Here is a 23543-nt window from a genome sequence, read left to right as displayed (position 1 = left end):
TCACTTTCGGTTTTGATCCGGACAACCCCGGTTCGAATCCGGGTACGACCTTAAGGTCTTATTTTTTTCCCAAAAAATTTTGTATCAATTATTTCAACTATTTTTTTTTCTTTAACGTTCATTTTTAAATAGTTACATGTTGATGTATGAAGAATTGTTAATTTTATATTGTTATTACAAATTCAAATAAATTTTATATCCATTAATTACTCTTTATTCCTAATTTACAACGCTAATTACAATATATATAAACCTTACCTATAATGATCATCATAAAACAGTTCTGCTATTTTCAGCAAATGGGTTCTTTGAAGTATCATCAGTAGCCGCTGAAGCTATGGTATGTGTATCACCATTAGTCGTTGATGGTGATAATTGGATGTCACCACTTCTATCACCTGTAGCGCTATTATTTGATCTTGAAGCTTTTGAAAAACCTAAAACCTGAGAAACTGATTTCTTTTGTTTATTCAAGAACCAAACAACAAAGATTGCAATACCAATGACTGCAATAACTGGGATAACAACTGCTGGAGCAATAGTTTTAGCATTTGAGCCTGACCCTGAAGATTTTGTTGAAGTATGTCCATTATCTGATGGAACTCTATTGATTGTAGTGATAGCATCAGATTTTGAATTGATAGCTCTTAATAATGGACCAGATTTTTCACCAACATTTGTAGCTTTTGTAGTTGAAGTAGTTAAAGGTGAAATGATTAGCCAGAAATATCCTTCATTCTTGATCATTGAAGATGTGATTGTTAATGGATAATAAGCATCAGAGTTTGATAAATATGGAGTTTCAAATAAAGTATCACCAGCACCTGTTTGAGGATATGCTTTTAATTCTAATTTAACTCTTGTGATATCATCACCTCCCCAATAAGTTGGATCCCATGTAATCCAATATGTTTCACCAACAATCATTTCTGTCCCGTTTAAAGCAGTACAAAATGGATAACCATATTTATCATTACCATCTTCTGGAACTCTATCACCAAAACATCTCAATACTGGAGGAACAGCAGCTGGACTTGGATAGTCTGTATTACTTGGAGTAGGTGATGCAGAGATAGTTTTACCATCTGAAACTGTTGGAGTGACCAATGAAGGTATACCACTTCCATCTAAAGAAGCCCATGGAGTTGGTTTATCAGTGACTGGTGAAGCTGAAATAGTGACAGCATCAATGACAGTTGGTGTGATAGCCATTATTATACCTGAAGAAGTAGATGTCCATATTGAATCTGTTAAAACTAGCTGTGCTCTTTTAGCTAACGGAGCCTTCGTTATTTGAGGATCTGGTAAAGCAGCAGCTGTTATTAGGCTTGGTAAAGCACCTAACGCTAACAAATTGTAGTATTTCATCTTTAAAGTTGTAGTTTTTTATGATACTAAACGATAAAAAATTCTTATCATCTTGAATAAAGATTCTTTTCCTTATATATACCACTTTGAACTTTATCACAGTAATGGAAATTTGCACCAAGCTTTTGAAAATAGAAATACAAATCACCGATAATTCCAAATCTTGATGACTTTACTTTCGCTTCAGCTACCGGAGATAAAACTGATAAAGAGGGACCCTGAGACAACAATAGACGAGTGGGCACTGAGCTCTAGAATAAGATACACATAGTGCATATGAGAGAGACTAATATTCCATTGGATATACACTGTTATGAACATCAAGTTGATGATCCCACTAATTTGAATATTCTTTTCAGCTTTTGAACCATGATACTCCGGCGCCTGTTCAAAGCTTAAGAAATTTGGGTGATTTTGCAGAAAAACTGTGAAGTCTAAATTAAGTGTACACAATAAGGCAACCCATTTACCATATTGAGACGTTACCTCATATACTAAAGGTAGAATAATCATCTCATAGCTACAAAACCGTTCTTCATTCATTATGTATGAAAATTTACTAAGCAATAATCTTTTTTAAGGAAACTAAACACAACAGACTGGACACCATCAAATTTCATGAAAAATCCACTTCCGTAATACCAGATCTTTGACACATATCTGTAAAGACCCCATTTTTTCTGAAAAGATTTATCGGTGTGTCAAACTCACTTATTTCACCAGCATCCAATACTAAAATTCTATCATATTTCAAAATTGTTTTCAATCTATGAGCAATACACAATATGGTACAATTAGCAAATTCATTAGCGATAGTGGATTGAATCTTAGTATCAGTTTCATAGTCAACACTTGATGTTGCTTCATCCATAACTAAGATCTTAGAGTTTCTAACTAAGGCTCTAGCAAGCGCTATGAGTTGTTTCTCACCAAGGGAGAAGTTTTCACCATCATCTTCTATCAGTTGATCTAAATGAAACTTATTCTTTTCTTCAGATTCAGAATCAGTATGTAATTTATCATCATTTGATAAATCTTCAATCAACCAAGATCTTCTCAATGAATCCCATAATTCAAGATCAGTGTATTGCTGAAATGGATCCAAATTCTGTCTGACAGTACCTTTGAACAATACGGGATCTTGTGGAATGATTGATAATTTTGACCTCAATTGATCTAAACCAACAGTTGATATATCTATACCATCAATAAAAATCTTACCAGTGACTAATTCATTAATACGAAATAAGGCATTCATAATTGTACTTTTACCAGCACCAGTTCTACCACATATACCAATTTTTTCTTGTGATCTAATATCAAATGAAACATTTTTGAGCACTAATGGTAAACCTTCTCTATATCTCAAACTAACATCTTGGAAAATTACAGCACCATGTTCAGGCCATTCTTGAGAAGGACCAGGCTCTATAGTTTGTGCAGATTCTTGGGGTAACATATAAGCATATTCATACAATCTTTCAGCTGAATTCATATCATTTTCAACTTGTGTTTTATTTCTCATCAACATTGAAATTATCCCAGAAATTTGAATAATATAAGAAACTAATAAACCAGTAGAGGATGAATTTAAATTGAAAACCCCACAAACACATAATATTGTTACCAAAAGTGTTATACCTGCAGCTATGGTATCTAATCTAATAGCCAACCATCTTTGATTTGCTATAGTTATGAAATATGCCATATCCATCTTATCGATTAAAAAATTGAATTTTTTGGAGAAACGTTCATCTGAGCCATATGATATGACTGTACTCATACCTGATAATGTTTCATTAAAGTGACTGAAAACATTTGATCTATTATTAGCTTCTAATCTTTTAATATCCAATGCAGAGGTTTGATAATATTTGGATAATGTTAAATAAAGAAATGCAATAAATGGGTACGATATGAATAGATATGGTATATATACACCACACATAATGAACGTACTGAAAACAGCCACTATAGCAATGTAGAAAATGCTAAATTGATCAGCTAAATTTGAATCTAATGTATCTATATCCTTAGTGAATCTATTCAAAATACGACCAATTGGTGTTGTATCCATAAAGCTCATTGGAGTTCTTAAAATATTCATCAAAGCTAACTTGAACAATTTTAAACTTGCTTCATTATTCACTTTACCCACTATTAATAACATGAAAATGTTTGATAAAACACTCATTATAGAAAATAATGCAAATAATCCAGCATAAACAGGATTTGAATACCCAAATCTATCAGAAATCCAAAAACTCAACCATACCGAGTAAAATGTAAGTAAGAATCCATTAATTATAGCACAAAACATGAAGAAGGGCAACATTATATAATATAATTTTCCAGATCCTAAAGCTGCATAACGATAATAAACGTCCCATGAGATTGACTTAGAGCTTCTATATTCTTTCTCAATGATATTATGCCTTTTATCTTCTGTTTGAGGATTCTTTTCATCAAGATCCTTTTTAAAATTGATCTGATCTTTCTCCTTGATGGGCTTATCATCTTCATCATCTCCTTCATTGTCATCACCTCTTTCAGTACTATAATTCATCAAATTTGTAAATTCTTTACTCTGTTGTTTAACTTCATCCATTTTACCAACAATTATCTTACCAGAACCATCAACAAATACAACACGATCAGCAGAGTTAATAAGTGATAATTGATGAGTTGCTAATATTCTAGTCTTATTTTTCAAAAATCCACAAATACAACTATCCATAATATGTTTCCCAACTTTTGCATCAACTGCGCTTAAAACATCATCCATTAATATGATATCTGAATCAGCATAAACTGCTCTTGCTAAATTAATACGAGCTTTTTGACCACCTGAAAGTGTAATACCACGTTCACCAACTTCTGTTTGATCACCATGACTAAATAACTTTAAATCATCTTCTAAAGAACAATATTTTATAATTGACCAATATCTGTCTTTATCATAAGGTTTACCAAATAAAATATTTTCTCTGATTGTTTCATTTTGGATCCATGGTATTGAACAAAAAGTCATAGAACCAAAGATTTTAACCGAACCAGTTATTTTTTGAATTGTTCCATGAATAGCATTTAATAATGATGATTTACCAGAACCCACAGATCCAGTTATAACAATAAACTCACCTCTTTGTACTTTTAAATCAATATTATCGAAAATATTTGAAATTTTGGATTCCTCATCGGTATTGGAAACATTCCAAGTGAATGTCCCATTTTCAATCTCTATAGAATTTTCAGATTCATTGATATCCATGAATTCCACATATTCATCAGATTCTTCAGCTTGTAAAAATTCTGTAACACGATCTAAAGCAATGTTACCATCAACAACAAATGCCACTGCAGAAGGTAAGACACTAAGTGGTTGACGTAAAGAACTGAACAAAGCTAAAGATGAAAAAATATTATAAGATTTGAAATTCCCACTACCAACTCCATATAATGTTAAAAATGTGAAACATTGTGCTAAAATACTTGTTGAAGTGACTAATGAAAATAAAGAAGATTTAATATAACGCATTTTTAAAACATGTTTTTTTTCTGAATCTCTTATATTTGAAATTATTTGATAATATGGCATTTCCCAACAATAAAATTTAATCATCTTCATAGCATTAACAACTTCTCTAACTGCTGAAACTCTAGAATCAATATATCCTGATGTTTTTTTCCTTAATGATTTTAAAGCTTTACTTAATGCAAATACAAAAAAAATCACCACAAGGCAAGTTGCAATCCCAACTAATGCAGATGGACCAATAAATACTATAAGAATAGCAATTGATATAGCTAAAGCTATGGTAAATGACCATATGAAATGTAAAACACCTAGAGCTAAATCAATTCTTGCTAAATCAGTCATAACTAAAGTATTAACTTTCCCATTAGGAAATTCCATTTTACTTTTAGCACTTAATTTAAAAGATTTATTATAAGCAATATTTGTTAATACAGCTTTAACTTGAGCACCTGATAACATTGACATATGGAAGAAATTACAATTTGCTAAAGATGATAGTATAAGAAGTAATGATATACCAAAACAATAACCAATAGCTTTACCTTTCCCCAATGATGGATCTGATTCTTGATAATGAACATGTCTAACCAATGAACGAACTAATAAAGGAGTGACAACTTGTGTAACATCACAAATGACTCTGAAGACACCACCAAACCAGTACCTTTCCCAAAATGTGTCATTTAATGCTAATAGTAAAACATATTTAGAAAATTTTTCATCTGATTTTCTTTGTTTAGATTCTTTCCATTCTTTAATTCGTTTTTCAAAATGGGTTCCAAAATCAGTAGTCATATTTTGAATAGCTAAATCATCAACTAATTCATATAAATCTTCATCTTCGATTCTTCTATGGTATCCAATTTTTATAATCTCTGAAACCCAAGATAATGTTAATTTGGAGAATAAATTTGCATTAATCAAAGGATATGGTTTTCTTTCCTTAGGTATTGGTGCCACTTTATTACCAACAAATAACCTTGTTAACCAGAATGTCTCCTTTAGTAATATGGGAGTTTCATCAACATCACTAGCATCACTAACATCACTAACATCACGAGCATCTTCATTGAATTTGATGTCTATAGCTTTATTACTCTGATTTCGTGATTCATTTTGTTTATCAATCATTTGTTTTCTTGTTTTTGTTAAGGTGTCAAAATGACCTTGTTAATGAGGAATTTAAAATGTTGATTTTTCCAAGAGAATATATCACAAGAACTTCATTATTATGAATTAATAACAGAAAATAACGGTAAACGGATCACCATGAATCGTAAGTTCGTATCTTTGGTGACTCTTTGATAGCTCAACAGCAAAATAATTATTACGTCGGACATAATCCCTTAATCCCGTACTATCAAGTTAAACTTACGTAAGCGTGTATTTGTTTGTGAGTCACGTTTCTGTAGGGCTAATAAACTTTTACGAATTATTAAATCATGGAAAAAGCTGTTATTTATAGTAATTTATTAGTGATTTGTTTGAGTTTGGTTGATCTTGTGTATCATAGGATCAAAAAGATATACTGCTTCAAGGCCATCATTACACTAAGCAATTGCTTAGTTGTTTGATATCACTTCATTGCTCATGTTTAGTTTACCTTTTGTGTAAACTTGGACAGATGTTGAAGATATAATTTATGTGATCTATAACTCATCAGCTATCACGGTATATATAATATTTCTAGAGATTACAATATCTCCCATCAAGTTGTATTTCACAAGTAAGCGAGATAGCTTCATGAGAGCCCACAATTACTTCTTACTACAGAGCATTCCATATTAATCACTTTCAAAATAGCTGGTACGATAATTTATCATAAATCATAAGCCTTAAAAATTGTTGACACTTGGCAAATAGATCCAAAACCTAGATAATTTAGTGATTGCTAACAAGTTGTCAATGATGGTTGATGATAGAATGGATGGTTGTTGAAATGCTTAATGTTGGAACGTTGGAACGTTGGAACGTTGTAAGTTGGAATTCTTGAATTATAAAACGTGAAGTTATGCTGCCTTAAAAGTTTTATACATTTGAGAGTCGAATCACACGACTAATTAATTTCCATATTTTCACATTCCAATCAAAAAATAAGTTAAGTCAAGACGTCAAGACGTCAAGACTATCAATAAAACAATGATAGTACTCATACGAGGACCCCTTTTGAATAGATTAAGTACTTTTGCAATGTTTTTTGAAACGTGTTTAAAGTCCAAAGGTGTGACGAATAAATTGATGATATCTCAAGATCTCAAGATCTATAAGATTGATTGAGGCGTTTTATGCATATAGATAGTCAAGATGTTAAGATCCAAGAATCATATTAACTTCAACCAATTTTATATATAAATGGAATTATATATATAAACTGATAAACAATCTCATCTTTATAATTTTTCGAAGGCTTATAATTAGTTAAATTAACACATATATATATAACTCATATATATCTATGGACGTTTGATTTTCTTTGAAGTTCTCTTGAGGCTAGTTGGAGGTAACAACTTACGCTGATCTTTAAGATCCGCTAATTATATTTTAAACTAAGCTGGTCCTCTAATACCTAAGGCAAATATATAGATCTTAAGGGCGGTCAAGCAATTATAGAATACACAAAGTTGACACTAGTGACTATGAATACACCATATTAACAAACAATGACATGATATTGAAGTTGATCATAAAGAAGTGAACCCCCAGCTTAAAGAGCACCACTGGAATGTAATAGAAGATCTTTAAATGTTTCGACGTTTAGTGGTTGTATTCTTTTCGTATATACTATACAGAAATTCCGCTAATCAAAACCAACAGCTAATTAGTTGATCAGGTACCACTACAACATGTACTAACTAATTAAAAGTTATAAGGTGATCAAGTATAAGAGTCATAGATTCATGCAAGATATTACAACCAAAAAAATTAAAAGTTTGATTATGTATTAAATTAATTTTAAAATTAACCAGTAATTAAGCATTTTCAGATACAATTTAAATTTTATACGGCATTTTGATTAAAATTGGTAATTTTGCGAAAAACCTGCGAAAAAAACGGTTAGATTTATAAAAAGTTTAAATACCACAATTACTATATCGAGTAATACCCTCTTGTCTAATTACGCCAAAGTTTGAGTACCCTTTATTCAATTGTTTGGTACAAGTCTTCAAGATCTTTATTGAATACATGAAATTAACAAAGACTTGAATTGAAATTACGTGACAGATCAATGACAGGGGGTTCACTAGCAAGTGTGTTATATTAAATCAAGGATCAAATTTCACACAGTTGTAACCGATTTACTTTATATTAAGAAGCCTGTATACTATATACGCTTTGAGTGTAAATGCTGTAATATCAGCCTTGACTTTACAAAGGCAGAAGTTCTCTTCAGGCTGCCAGCTGCCAGGCAGCTCTTCACTAGGTAGCAGGCTGCTTCACTAGGCTCTCTGTCTGAGCTCAGTCTGTTCGCCTTAAATTTTACACTTTTTACACTTTTCAAAAACCGTTTATATTACCAAATCAAGTAATAAAGGTAAATTTAAATCGCTTATTTTGATGTAAAATCCCAAATTTATAAAAATAAGAAACGAAAAAACGAAAAAAAACAAAAAGATTTCCCTGGTTAACACAACATCAGTCATAAAATCTTTTTGGGTTGGAATGTCCAACCAATTTAAATAAATAAAAGTTAATAAAGATCCAGTTTAAAAAACAAACACTTCAATATTTATCAATTTCAATACTATTCATTGGAATTGTGCTAATACTCAACTTCTTTTGGAAGTACATTGGACTCATATATACAACATAAGACTGGGAATATCAATATGTCCAATTCAGATGTTGAATCCAGAAAAGGATCTGGTATAACGGTAAATACATCAAATAATCCAGGTTTAGGTAATGAAATTTATACAGATTCAAATATTGAAACAAATGAACAAAATAATGGTAATGGTAAATTAGGTAAATGGCAAAATTTTAAAGATTCTTTTAAAGAAGCTATACCAGAAAATTCAGAATCTTATATTGATAAAACAGAATTAAGAGATTATAATGAATTAACAGATGTTGAAAGAGCTGCATTAAATTCTTCAAGAACTCAAATGAAAAAAGATTTATCAACTCGTCATTTAATGATGATTGTCATTGGTGGTGCTTTGGGGACTGGTTTATTTGTTAATTCTGGTGGTTCTTTAAATACAGGTGGTCCTGCTGCATTAGTTATTGGTTGGGTTATTATTGCCACAATGATGTTTAGTACAATGGTTGCTTTGGGGGAACTTTGTGTTACTTTCCCAGTTACTGGTGGGTTTACTACATATGCAACAAGATTTATTGATCCATCATTTGGTTTTGCAATGGGTTGGAATTATGCATTACAATGGTTAATTTTATTTCCTTTGGAATTAGTTGCAGCTGCTATAACTATAAAATATTGGAATCATAAAATTGATTCAGATGCATGGGTTGCAATTTTTTATGTTTTTGTATTTATTTTAAATATGTTGGATGTTAAAATTTATGCAGAAACTGAAGTTGTAATGTCATTAATTAAAATCATTGCTGCAGCTGGATTTTTCATCTTAGGGCTTGTATTAATCGGTGGTGGTGGTCCATCAGGTGGTTATATTGGTGGTAAATATTGGGAAAATCCAGGTGCTTTTTCTCATGGTTTTAAAGGTGTTTGTTCAGTTTTCGTTACTGCAGCTTTTTCATTTGCAGGTACTGAATTAATTGCAGTTATGGGATCAGAATGTTCAAATCCAAGAGAAACTATTCCAAAAGCTGCCAAACAAACATTTTGGTTATTAACAATAATTTATGTTACAATGTTAACATTAATTGGATGTTTAGTTCCATATAATGATAGTAGATTATTAAATTCAGATCCTGATGCCAAAGCATCAATTTCACCATTTGTTATTGCAATTAAAAATGGTGGTATTAAAGGGTTACCATCATTAATGAATGCAATTATCTTGATTGCAGTTTTATCAGTGGCAAATTCTTCAGTTTATGCATCATCAAGAGTCTTTGCATCATTAGCAGATATTGGTCATGCACCAAAAATTTTATCATATATTGATAGAAGAGGTAGACCATTAGTTGCAACATTATTTACATTAATTTTTGGATTAATTTCATTTATTGCATCATCATCAAAACAAAATGAAGTTTTCACTTGGTTATCAGCTTTATCTGGGTTATCAACAATTTTTGCATGGTTATCTGTTTGTATTGCACATTTAAGATTTAGAAGAGCTTTGTATGTTCAAGGTAGATCAACTGATGAATTAACTTATGTTTCACAAACTGGTGTTTGGGGTTCAGTATATGGTATTTTTATGAATATGTTGGTATTAATGGGACAATTTTGGGTTGCCCTTTTCCCAACTGATAAAGCAGATGCAGAAAGTTTTTTTTCAGTTTGGTTATCATTAGTATTATTTGTTGTTTTTTATTTTGGTCATAAACTTTGGAAAAAAAATTGGACATTGTTTATTAGAGCTAAAGATATGGATATTGATACTGGTAGAAAACATATTGATATGGAATTATTAAAACAAGAAATTATTTTTGAAAAACAAAGATTAGCTAATAGTCCATTATATTATAGAGCTTATAAATATTGGTGTTAAGAAGTCCCTCATATAATTCATTCATATAGATTTCATAATTAGTAATACATTTTTTTGTGATTTTAATAAGATAATATTGTATAAACAAGTATTAACGTATATATATAATTTATTTATTTTATAACATAAATTTAAAATAAACAGAACGATCATTTTCAGGTTTAACATTAATATCCAAACCTTGATCTTCTAACCTCTTCAATTCTTTCCCTCTCTTGTCATTTTGGGTTTTATAATAATATAAAACAACTATAACCAACACCATTGCCAATACAGTTAACCCCAAAGTAATTTTCAAACCTTTTAAATACCTTGGTGCTGAATCCATTGTATAAATTTGTCCTGCAAGGACACCTGCAATACTACCAATTGTTGTCATCATACCTGCTGAAGTAGCTCTCTTGTAATGACCTGCACAATTGTTATTTATCCACATTATACTTAGAGCAGAACATACATAAATACCTAATGAAATTAACATACACCCCGTATAACGAGCCCCCAAAGAGTCCTGGGAGATTAAGATTGAATAACCAATAATTTCCATAATTAAACCTATAATAAGGAATCCACCTCTATGTTGTAATTTATCAGAAATCCAAGCCATACCCATAAAACTTAATAATGCAAGGGAATAAAATGGAATAGTTAATAATTGTGTCTTATATTTATCATAACCCATACCTTTTATTATTGAAGGTAAAAAAGTTGAAATACCAAATAATGTTAAATCAACACAAAATTCATAAGTATATAAAATTAATACATCAATATCAATAAAACTTCTTTTGATCTCTGACCATGAAAATTTTTCATCCTGGTAAAAATCTGGATATATTGATAATCTTGTCTTTAGTACAGTTTTTTCATCTGTTGTTAACCACCAAGTCTGGGTTAAATCACCAGGTGGTAATAATATAACCAATATGGGAAATGAACTTATTGTCAAGACACCTTCAATTGCAAATAACCATCTCCAACCTTCCCAACCATGAGCATTAATTTTAATTAATCCAAATGCTAAAAGACCACCAAAAGCCCCCGCGGCAGCACTTGCACTATAAATTATTGAACAACGTTTTGCCATTTCTTGTTTTGTATAACACATTGAAAGCATAACATTAATAACTGGGATAATACCACTTTCAAATAAACCTAATAACATTCTCATTGCTAATAAAGATTTATAATTCTGAACAAATGAAGTACAAAGACAAACAATACCAAAACACAATGTTAATATTGATAGAGATTTTCTTGTACCAATTTTTTTTAAACATATGGCAATTGGAACTTCAAATATAACATAAGTAACAAATAATAAACTAACAACATTACCATATTGATTACCTGTTAGACCTAAGTCTTCACTCATCCCTGCTGCTTGAGCATTACCTATATTTGCCTTATCCAAGTTGGAATATAGGTAGGCAAGGGAAAGACATGGTATTATAATGAAATCAAATTTTTTAATTAGTTGAGATTCAATTTTTTGGAAGAGTGGGTCATTAGGGTCTGAAAGGGGTGATATTGATTCTTTTGATTGAGTTATTGTTAGTTCATCTTTTTCCTTGGGTATAGACATGATGGTGTGTGGTTGTGGTTGTTGTAGTTGCTGGTTGTGGGTGTGTTTAGTTGTGATGTGGTGATGATTATATATAATTTTATAAAATACATCATGTCATATAAATTTTTAAACGATATTCCCATGGAACCATTGACCATTATCGTCCCATCAAGAAAAAGAAGTGGGAGTGGAAGTGGTAAGTGGTAAGAAAAAGAGTATTGAAAAGAGTACTAATACGATATTATTATCATGATAGAATAGTATTGATAGTATAGTCTATATCATAAGATCATTTCATTAGCAATAGATCTAAAGAATAATTGTAAGTAGTATATAAGACCACAAGCATAAACGAATATAAGATTATGAGATCATGAGAGAAGTGGACAGTGGAATAGACAGGTGATGTAATTGTTTAATGGTAATGTAGTAGTAATGTATAGTATATTTACTAGTATAATGAAAGTAATAGATGTAGGTAGATCTAGTAGTATAGTATAGTATTGTAATAGTAATGGTATAATTGTATCTCTGCCTAGAATTGATGTGGTGTGGAGTGGACTCTGCCTGCTCTGCCTAGAGTTTAGAAGGAGTTTAGAAGGAGAGTGGAGTTAGTCTGTTTAAGCGAGCTCTGTCTAATTCTCGCTTATGAATTAACTAAACAAAATAAACATCAACAATATCAACAATATCATTATCATCATCATCATCATCAACCACCACCCGCCCATCCACACAACACAGCGCTATCTAAATGTCAAGTGGATTCCTGAAGTCAATAACAAACTCGTTCAAATCAAACAATGATAAATTTGATATCCAAGTCGAATCCATTACCAATGATAAATATAAACAAGATTTATTTATTCAAGTACGATCAAGTCCTTTGAATACAAGACTAAAATCAATAAATGAAATTATCAATGTGTTGAATGAATTTGATTCATCGGTGGTCCCCAAAGTATGGTATGTTGCTAAAGATTTAATCAGTCCAAATAATCAATCAAATACAAGACAATCTGGGTTAAATTTATTATCTTCATGTATTGAATTAGGTCAAGATCAACAACAAGATGATGATACAATGTTTGCATATTTTAATGATTTAATTTCAAATTGTTTTATATCAAAAGATAAATTAGACCCCCTTTTCCCACAATTCTTAGAAATCATTGATAAAATAACAACCAATGGGAAATTTATTCATCATTATCAAAATTCATTTAAATTACCAATTATTCAATTCTTTAATAATTTATTATCATCAAATGAATTAAATAAATCATTGAAAGTATTGAATCTATTAAATTTCATTAATGAATGTATAAAATATGAATTATTTACATCAAGAGAAGATGAACTTCATGGGTTTTTAACAAATTTAATTAAATTATGTTTAAAAACTTCAAATTTTGATATTTTGGAATCATGTCTTTATATAATTGATTCAATAAATTTATATAATAATATCCCATTGGAATTGCTTTATGAAATTTTATCAATAATTATGTCTTCATCAAATTTAAATTTAAAATTTAATGATATTGTTTTAGAAATTACAAATAATTTAATCAATAAACTGGGGTTCCAAGAGGTTTTTAACAATTTATTAGATATAATTATATCTAAAAATTCAAATGAAAAAAATATAAATGCATCAATTGGAACCATAAAGATCCTAGGTCAATTAACAATAAATTTTGCATCATTAATACATTTCCAATCAATTTTATTAAATTTTAAAAAAATTATAAATTGGAATAAATCAAATTTAAGTTTAACAATTTTACAATTTATAAATGAAATTTATTTAAATGACTTAGTACTTAATCAAATAAATTTTAATACTTGGGATGATCCCAAAAGTATAAATATTTTGGAAATATTAAATATCCTAAGTACCAAAATCACCAAAAATGATGAAATTGATTGTTTTAAATTAATTTTAATTCATTTACAAAATTTAATGGAAAATTCTAAATACCCAGGGAAACATGAAAATTTAATTAAATTTTTCATAACTCATTCAAATAAAATTTCAAATAAAATTTCAATAACAGTTTTGAAATTTTATCAATTAGAAAATTATTGTTCACCAATAATAAACCCTGATTCATGGGAACAAAATTTAAATTTAATTTTGGAAAATTTTTATTATGACCAAGGGAAAGATCTTAATGTTAGATTATATTCATTAAAATTAATTAAAGATATTTATGATTCAATTGAAACTACTACACCAGGGAATAATGAAATATTTACAAGATTAAATGAATTTTTTTTGAAAAATTTATATATTGAGGAAAATTCTCAAATTTTGGATAAAATTTCTGAAATTTTAATTCAATTATCATTATTTTTACCCAGAGAAATTTTTGAACAAATTATAAATAATTATATATTACCTGGTTTCATTGATTTTCAAAAACAAAGAAGATCAAGTATAACAACATTTACAACAACAAGATCACCTCAATTAAATAAAAACACACAAAAAAAATTAACTAAAACTTTAGTTACAATTTTTTCCATAAATTTAGTTAACCAAAATCATGAAAATGTTTTAAATATTTACAATACATTAATCAAAATTATTGAAAATTCACTTGTTCAAAAAAATATTGATTTATTATTAATTATATCAAGATTATTTGTTAGAATCAGAGCTTCAACTGATAAACAAATTTATTTATCAAATCCAACTGATATGGATGGTTTAAGTGCTGCTTTCCAAAGAAATTTAAACATTAAAAAGCAACAACAACATGAAGAAGATTTGATTGATTCATTAACTTTAGAAAATTTAGAAAAATGGACTTATCCTGAAGAAGTTTCATATATACCTAATGAAACATTAGATAAACCATGTATCAACTTAACAATATTAGATGATAATTCTATAGATCCTAATAAATCATCATTAAATATTGAATCTTGGTTAAATGTTATTATAAAAATTCTTGAAACTTGTCCAGATTGGGAAATTTATTCATTTATTTATGCACATTTTTGTCCACAATTATCAAATTTAAAATTATTTGAATCATGTTCAAAAAGTTTAATTATTTTTAAAAATTTAATTTGTAATCAATTAATCTTGAAAAATTTACCATCAAATTTAAAATTACCTCCCAAGATGACAAAATATGATTTACAAGTTGCTATTGTTAGAAATTTTACTCCATTAATTTCATATCATGGTTTATTCTCCAAGCAAGATGAAGATCAATTAATTAATTCATTGCTTGTGGGGTTATCAAGTTGGGAAAAAACTGCTATACCATGTATTCATATCCTTACTGTATGTTGTTATGAAATTCCATTATCAATTAAGAAATATTTACCAATGATTTTAACAAAATTACAAACAAGAATTTCAAGTGCATTTGCTTCAGCTCATATATTAGAATTTTTATTATCATTAAGTTATTTACCTGAATTAACTTCAAATTTTACAGTTGATGAATTCAAAAGAGCTTTTGGTATAACATTTAAATTAATTCAATATGCTCATGAAATTCAAGAATTGAAAAATTCCACACAAGATCAACATCAGGGAATTTTACAACATGGTAAAGAATTAAAAGCTGAAATTTCCCCCTCCACGGAAAATTTAGAAGTTACTCCAACAATTTCAATTTATTTATTAACTTTATCTTATGATGTTATTGCAAATTGGTATTTAAATATGAAATTAAATGATCGGAAATATTTATCATCATTTATTATAAAAAATTTAATTACATCAACCATAAATCATGGTTCTGATATAAATAATCAAAATTTAGGTTTCTTAGATTTAATTTCAAGATTTACTTATTCAGATCTGGAATTAAAATTCAATCCAATCCCCATTAAAACTTTAGAAAATAATGATGATGATGATGAACCTATATTATCATCAAAATGGGTTTATGGCTCAAGTATTATTTCAATTGATACACATCCTAAAACTGGTGAATCTATAATAATTACCAGGAGAGCCTCAGGTACAACAGTTTTCAAAATTATTCCAGAAGAATCAATGATTCCAGTTTATACAAATCAATTACATTCCAAACCCTTGGAGGATGGTACAGGTGATTTTTCATCAAATTTTATCTTTTTACAATTAATTATTCATTCTGACCCTGAAAATTCAAATAAACCAATTGCAATACCTGATAATGAACCAAGTCTTATTAGATCAATAACAAATTTTGATAGAATACCAGTTGTTGAATTTCATAAAATTGGTTTATTATATATTGGACCAAATCAAAAAACTGAAAATGAAATTTTATCAAATACTTCAGGTTCTTTAAAATATGATAAATTTTTATCAAAATTTGGTAGATTAATTAAATTAAAAAATTGTAAAAGTTTTTATGTTGGTGGATTGGATATTGATAATAATAATGATGGTGAATATGCTTATGGTTGGAATGATAAAATTTTACAATTAATTTATCATACTACAACGTTAATGCCTAATCGTACAAATGATGAACAATTTTTAAATAAAAAAAGACATATTGGGAATAATTATGTTAATATTTTTTTCGATGAATCGGGATTACAATTTGATTTTAATATTATTAAAAGTCAATTTAATTTCCTTAATATTGTTATTCAACCACATAGTGTTTCATTCCATGGAAATTCTTCAAATGACAAGATTCAAAAATATAAAGTTAAAATTCATAGAAGATCTGGAGTACCTGGTTTATTTGCTACATGTCATTTTAAAATTGTTTCAGAAGAAAATTTATCAACTTTTGTTAGAACTTTATCATTAGTTGCAAATCAATTTGCTCAAATTTGGCATTCAAATGGTCAATATACTTCAAATTGGTCTCATAGAATGAAACAAATCAATATGATTAAAGAAAAATCATTGAATATTCATCAACAACAACAAGATTCCAAGACAAATGAAGAAAAAATTGATAAGACAACTGGACAATCATTCTTGGATCAATTATCTGGTAGTACAAGTGGTAGTTCTACAGGTCTTTCAAGGAATAATAGTATTTCAAGATCAAAATTTGAATCTTTACAAGATGGTGATAATGAAATTTTTAGAAATTTAGAATTTAATTCATTTACAAAATAGAAAAGTATGTAAAATACTACTTATATATATATATTTATTTATTTGGATTTTAGGTGTAGTAATTGAGTAATTAGAATCTAGTTGGTTGATGACGAATACAGCTGATCAGATAAAGTAAGTAGTAAAATCTGGGTATTACTATACTAATTTTGATAAGATCACACTAGCTACTGTTTAACCTCCTATGATTACAATAAATCTATTATTTAACATAATTATTATTATAAGTATACAAATTTATATATCCAGGAGCAATAATTTTTAAAATTATATTATTATGTTCTTTTTTATTCTCATTCCACTTCATGAGATTTTAAAATGATTTGAAAAATATTTAATGAAGGACTTTATTAATAAACCAAATATCTTTCTTAATATAAATACTCTTTTTTAAAATTATTAATGATTGAAATGATGTAAACTATTCACAAGATGGATAAAAAGGAAATAAAAGGAATATTTGGGTTTGGAATTGAATGTAGGTTCTCAAAAAAAAAACAAAAAAACAGATTATGTTTATTATTCTTCATCATCTGATGTGATTGCAGTTTCAGATAAAACAATAAGTTTTTCAATTGATGCTAAATGTTTACCATAATTTGTTTTTGAAATTTGTTTTAAAAATTGTTTAATTTTTTTAATCAATATTTTCTTTTTTGAACCTTTTGTAACATCAACTAATTTTTGAACAACATAATTAGCAAATTGATCCTTCATCATTAATCCCAATGGTGAACGATCATCAACTGGTTTATCATCATCTTTTTCATTGTTTTTCAAAACTTCATCCAAAATTAATGATCTTTGTTCATCATCCCCAAATATAACACATTTTTCAACAACATTTGATGCAAATTTATGTTTTGAAAAATCAACAACTGAACCTAATACTGTATCAACAATTAATTTTCTTTCTGATGGTTTACCATGTTCAATAATATGTTGAATAACATAATTACCAAATTGATCTTGAATTAAGAAATAAGTGAATTTATTTAATTCATTCAAAATATATTCTTGATCTTTTGGTTTGGAAAATTCTAATAATCTTTGTATAACTCGACAACCATATGTATGAGTTGATAAATGATAAATTTGTGTTTTTAAAGAATCTAAAATAAATTCAATTTTTTCAATTGGAATTTTTTCAATAGATTTTTGAATAACATGATTACCATTTTGATCTTTAATACATGAAACAATTGAATCTTTTAATTCAGTTATAATGGAAATTTGATCATTTAATGGAACATATTCAATAGCTTTTTGAACAACTCTACAACCATACATTTGCATTGATAAATGTTGAACTTGATTCTTCATTTGTTCCAATAAAACTTGTCTTTGAGTATCTGAACCATGTTCAAAATATTTTTGAATAACATAATTACCGAAAACATCAGTCATTAATTCTAATGAAGCTTCACGAATTTCATTGAAAATAACTTCATTTTCTTCATCTGAACTAATTTCTAATTGTTGTTGAATAAATCTTGAACCATGTTGATCTTTTGAAAATTCAACAGCACTTCCAAAAATATCTTTTAATCTATATTCTTTTGAAGTATTATTACGAAATTCTTCCAGTAATGGACTTCTATAAATATGATTTTTTGGTCCTTTACCATTACCATTTGAACGTGATACTCCATTACCATTTGATGATGATGATGGTTGTTTTGGTGAACGTCTCTTATTATTTATATTATTATGATTATTGGTATTATTAGTAGTACCGTTTGATGGAAATTGTTGATTAATATCATTATTTTGAACATCAGGTGTACCATTCAATTGTGGTGGTAAAAATCCATATGGTGAAAATGATTGAGGATAAACAAATGGTGATTGTGAATTAAATCCACCATTTAATGGTTGTGGTTGTAAATGAATACCTGGTACGAATGGTGAAAAAGTTTTTGGTTGTTGATCTTCATTCAATTTTGGTAATTCAGTATTTTTTGCATCAGAAGGTTTAACATCACCATTTGGTGGACTTTCAACAGCAGATCCTTGTTGAGCTTGTTGAGCATTAAACATATTTTGAGAATCCAAAAATTGAGGTGGCATCATTGGCATCATTGGAAATGGTTGATTGAATGGGAATCCATAAGGAAACATTTGTGGATAATTTGGGAAAGGTTGTTGTTGTTGTTGTTGATCACCATTGATATTAGATGTTGGTGTAAATGTAGTAGCAGAAGCAGCAGAAGCAGGGTTCCATATACTAGTATTAACATTTTCACCATTAACATCAAAACTAATTGAATTATGTTCTGAAGGATTATTAAGATCTGAAGAAATAGACATTGCACGACTTTGAGAACCTAAAGCAGATTTAAAAGCTTGATCTGGAGAATTTGCATTCGATAAATTATAATTATCAATTCTTTCAGAGATTGACTGTCTTGAAGTATTTGCATTTAATGGATTATTTAAACTTTCACTTAATGAATTTGGTGAACTATCATGGAAAGGTTTATTAACAGTGGTACCTTCAGGAGTTAAAAAACTCGTTCTTCTTGAAGATCCTGGAACACGAGCACTTGTACTTCCAATGGATAATGAACCAACACCACCACCTAATAATTCAACTTCTCTAGTTGCTTCAGCCACAGCGGCAAATTTTTCTAAGAAACGACCAGAACCAGCACCATTGATATGAGAAGGAATACCACCACTGATGGAAGCTGATCCAAAAGCATTATTTCTTGCACCAGCAGCAACAGAAGCATTTGAATTATTGTTACCCATGTTGTAATTACCCAGGGACAAAGTTCCTCTTTTGAAACCAAAAGCATTGCCATAATCACTATCAACATCCGAACCAGCACCACTAGTTGTAGAGTTTCTGCGATCATTGATTAAATTTGTTGGTTGATCAAAATTGTTGAGCCCATTTTGATTGGAATTAGAATTACTGATACTGGAAATGATACTTCCAATATCTTTATCAATATCAACTGATGAAGCACGGAAATTTCTGCTTGGTGGTCCTGTTGGTTTATATTGAGCGGAACCTAAACGATCCAATGATGAATTTGAAGCGCTGTTCTTGGAAGAGCGCTCCATGTTTGGTGATTCCCAAATGGATGCACCTTCTAAATCATACATGTTAGCAGGAATTTGTAATGAGTTAAAGAACTTTTTAAGTCTAGAAGACTTTGGTTTGTTATTAGTACGTTTCCGATCATCAGACATTGTGTATGGTTATTGACTGATTGTAATAGTCTTTGTAGAAACAGAAACCCAACATCACACAAACAAAATCAACAAAACGGTCTTCTTAGACTCTTAAATAGTTCTTTGGATTAAATCACTCATGTTAATACTCACCAGACATGTTCTATGAGATGTTTTCAAAACTATATGTACAAGAAAAGGGAGAACGATTCCAAATTTGTTTTTGATAAGGATCTCACACTTGAATTTTTAAACTATGGACAGGATATTTGTGAGACGAGGCAAGTGAGCGATCTGAAAAGGTCTGTTGCTTGAGACAATCTGAATGGATCTTTGACGTTGTTGAACTTGAATAAGTAGAATGAGTTATCTATCAATATCACACTTTTTGCACTAAAAAAGTCGTTTTTTAAAGAACCACCAATTTTTTAGAAGAATTACGCGAAATTTCGAGAGCGTGTCCCAAAGCGGAAATGGTTACGCAGACCCCGACGTAGTATTAAACTTTTATACTCATGAATACATGAAGATATGAGCATCGAGCAGAAAAGGAAGTATTGGTTACTTATGGATAAAGTGAGATTACTATGAGTTTAAAGAAAAGAGGTGGGCTCAACTATGGTGATGCAAAGAAGATTTTGGAAACAGTTTATCCAGAACTTGCACAGAATATAGTTCCAAATTTGAATAAAATTAAATCAAATGTTTTATATCAAAATAGTAATAATCTTGAAAATGCTAAAGAAGCATTAGAAAATACACTTAATGGATTGAAAACAAGGGAAATAATAAATAGTGCAAGACAACCTTTATCCACAGCTTTGGAATCTATCCCACAGAGGAACTTGAAATCAGTTTCAAATGTTTTATTATTTCGTACAAGAAATCAACTATTAGATAAATCAGATTTTAATAAATTAGCACCAAAAACTCAATCAAATTTTGATTTAGATTCCATACCAGGTGATAATTATAATTTTATAGTAAGATCTGGTAGATACCCTCAAAATTTGGAATATAGAGTTGGTTATTATCTCATATTTGATTCAATAGAAGAAGCTGCTGCTTTCAATGTTGATACTTTAAAAAAGCAAATTAATGGAATAAATTTCAATACTGAAATGATTGATGCAAAAGCTAATGATCCAGTTATAAATATTCGTGCATTAAATGAAAGTTCTATAGTGGAAAATGGTATAATGAAATTGAAACCTGGTTTCCCAAGAAAAAATTGTGTATTAGTTAAAGGTTTTCCAAATTTTATTAAAAAACATACAATTTTTAGAATGCTTTATGATTATGAATTAGATGATAGTTTTGATGCATTAACTACTATAGACTTAGATAATCATGCTAATTTAGGGAAATGGTTAATAAAATTTTCAAATTCAATTGAAGCTCAAAGATTTGTTAGAAATTATCATGGATTACATCTTAATGATAATCCTGAGATGCCAAGGATATACGCTGAACAATTGTTTTAGTGTGTACATAAATGATTAAAATCTTGTATATATTTATATTAATGGCTAATGACTTTTTATCAACATGATTTACAAACATCTTAAAAAAAAAACACAAACCCCTGGTCTATAATGTACCAATGTACCTCAATAACATCTTAGAGATCAAATTTATTCATTTAAATCACCAAAACTTCTCCAACCTTCTCTAACTAATTCAAATTTCTTAATGTGATTTCCATCAGATGTAATTTCTTCATTTTCAATAATAACATATTTTTCCCATTTCCCTCTTAATTTCCATAATATAATTATTGAAGATTCACTTGACCAACCTAATACACCACGATCATCATTTGAATCAGATCCTGTATCATTTGATTCTTCATTTTTCAAATGAATTGAACAAAAACTCCAAGTTGAATTAAAATAAGCTGGTCTTACTATTCCTGGTAAATTTTTCAAAATATGATGCTTATTTGATTGTTGTTGATTATTTGTTATATTAAATACATGTAATGTTTGTTTATCTGATAATACAGCTAATTTTGAACCATTTTGAGAAAATTCCATTGAATAAATTTCTGCACGATCTAAACCTCTTCTAAATTCATATAATAAACTACAATTTTGTGTTGAATGTATTCTTATAATTGTACCAGTCTCAGATGCAGATGCCAACATTGTCCCTGATTTATTTAATGCTAGACAACGTATTTTAGATTTATGTGCTTTTATTATTGATACAAGATTTCTTTCTTGTCCACTTGATGATATATCAACAATTTGAATTTGTCCCACCACTCTTGCTGGGAATGCTAATATTTGTAAATTTGTTGCTTGGTCTTGATAAGTACCTGGTGATAATGATGAAATACCTAAAGGGTTATCAAATGTTTCATATTGTGCAATACTTTTAGGAGGTGAACTGAAACCATGAATATAAATCTTATTATTTAAAACCACAACAATTCTAGTCCTTGAAAGATAAACGTTTAATACAGGACTATAAAAATTTAAATTTAATGCATCTTTTGTCTTTAAATCATCCCATATTATAACTTTATTTAAAGGAAATCTTGGATTTTTACCACCACCAATCAATGCCAAATAATTTGTACGATAAAGCATACGAGTTAAACCAATCCCACCATTTGAACCAAATTCTCTTTTAACTTTAATATCCATTGGATCAGCATTATAAACTCTAAACCCATTCTCATAACCTACAGCGAAACAACTTTGATCCTGATTAAAAGATGCACAAAGAAGTTTTGAACCTGCAAACCCCTCAGCATCGTTTATCTCTTTCCTAGTGTTCATCCTTGGTGTGTTGAATAATGGGTGAATATCACTGAGCAGCTGAATAAACCAGTAATGCACAATTTAGTGTATAATGCTATAATAATTTGGGATGTTTGTTTATATGTTTGGGATTCAAATTAACTAAAATTGAGAAATGTTAGATTTTCGGTTAGGCCAGATCACATGATAGCTCTTAAGTATGGGGAATTCTTAAATCCTTGATATTCAGTATACACAGTGCTTCAATCGAATTTTAAATTACATATTCAGAATCTATACATTTCAAAGTACTGTTCAGAGCTTTCACCAGTTTTAAAACCTTCATATTCATTTCAAAATCTGAATGAATTCGGACTTCTTATCGTGCTTTGTTCCCAAAAGA

At 29.0% G+C, this 23543-nt stretch overlaps 8 protein-coding genes across 8 annotated transcripts; 3 read left to right on the top strand and 5 right to left on the bottom strand.

Annotated features, from left to right (window-relative positions):
- Positions 1-270: 270 nt before the first annotated feature.
- BN7_1004 (DUF4448 domain-containing protein) lies at positions 271-1368 on the bottom strand (the record flags this gene model as incomplete). The annotated part of the gene is made up of 1 exon (XM_011278412.1): positions 271-1368. The coding sequence occupies one exon, from the start codon at positions 1366-1368 to the stop codon at positions 271-273; it is 1098 nt and encodes a 365-aa protein (XP_011276714.1).
- A 616-nt stretch (positions 1369-1984) lies between these two features.
- On the bottom strand, positions 1985-6037 carry BN7_1003 (uncharacterized protein; the record flags this gene model as incomplete). Its single annotated transcript, XM_011278411.1, has 1 exon — positions 1985-6037. The coding sequence occupies one exon, from the start codon at positions 6035-6037 to the stop codon at positions 1985-1987; it is 4053 nt and encodes a 1350-aa protein (XP_011276713.1).
- Positions 6038-8733: 2696 nt separating this feature from the next.
- On the top strand, positions 8734-10548 carry BN7_1002 (amino acid permease; the record flags this gene model as incomplete). The annotated part of the gene is made up of 1 exon (XM_011278410.1): positions 8734-10548. One exon carries the CDS (start codon positions 8734-8736, stop codon positions 10546-10548), a length of 1815 nt encoding a protein of 604 aa, XP_011276712.1.
- A 118-nt stretch (positions 10549-10666) lies between these two features.
- Positions 10667-12133, bottom strand: BN7_1001 (putative transporter; the record flags this gene model as incomplete). Its single annotated transcript, XM_011278409.1, has 1 exon — positions 10667-12133. The coding sequence occupies one exon, from the start codon at positions 12131-12133 to the stop codon at positions 10667-10669; it is 1467 nt and encodes a 488-aa protein (XP_011276711.1).
- Positions 12134-12869: 736 nt separating this feature from the next.
- Positions 12870-17210, top strand: TSC2 (Tuberous sclerosis 2 protein; the record flags this gene model as incomplete). Its single annotated transcript, XM_011278408.1, has 1 exon — positions 12870-17210. The coding sequence occupies one exon, from the start codon at positions 12870-12872 to the stop codon at positions 17208-17210; it is 4341 nt and encodes a 1446-aa protein (XP_011276710.1).
- Positions 17211-17729: 519 nt separating this feature from the next.
- PUF3 (mRNA-binding protein PUF3) lies at positions 17730-20411 on the bottom strand (the record flags this gene model as incomplete). Its single annotated transcript, XM_011278407.1, has 1 exon — positions 17730-20411. One exon carries the CDS (start codon positions 20409-20411, stop codon positions 17730-17732), a length of 2682 nt encoding a protein of 893 aa, XP_011276709.1.
- A 569-nt stretch (positions 20412-20980) lies between these two features.
- On the top strand, positions 20981-21877 carry PET54 (Pet54p; the record flags this gene model as incomplete). Its single annotated transcript, XM_011278406.1, has 1 exon — positions 20981-21877. One exon carries the CDS (start codon positions 20981-20983, stop codon positions 21875-21877), a length of 897 nt encoding a protein of 298 aa, XP_011276708.1.
- A 150-nt stretch (positions 21878-22027) lies between these two features.
- Positions 22028-23179, bottom strand: HSV2 (phosphatidylinositol-3,5-bisphosphate binding protein HSV2; the record flags this gene model as incomplete). Its single annotated transcript, XM_011278405.1, has 1 exon — positions 22028-23179. The coding sequence occupies one exon, from the start codon at positions 23177-23179 to the stop codon at positions 22028-22030; it is 1152 nt and encodes a 383-aa protein (XP_011276707.1).
- Between the last annotated feature and the right edge of the window lie 364 nt (positions 23180-23543).

The sequence above is a fragment of the Wickerhamomyces ciferrii genome, contig 00020, assembly GCF_000313485.1.
Source record: "Wickerhamomyces ciferrii WGS project CAIF00000000 data, strain NRRL Y-1031 F-60-10, contig 00020, whole genome shotgun sequence".
NCBI lineage: Eukaryota > Fungi > Ascomycota > Saccharomycetes > Phaffomycetales > Wickerhamomycetaceae > Hansenula > Hansenula ciferrii.
Note: the sequence above shows the minus strand (reverse complement) of the source record. Positions and strands in the feature narration are given on the sequence as shown.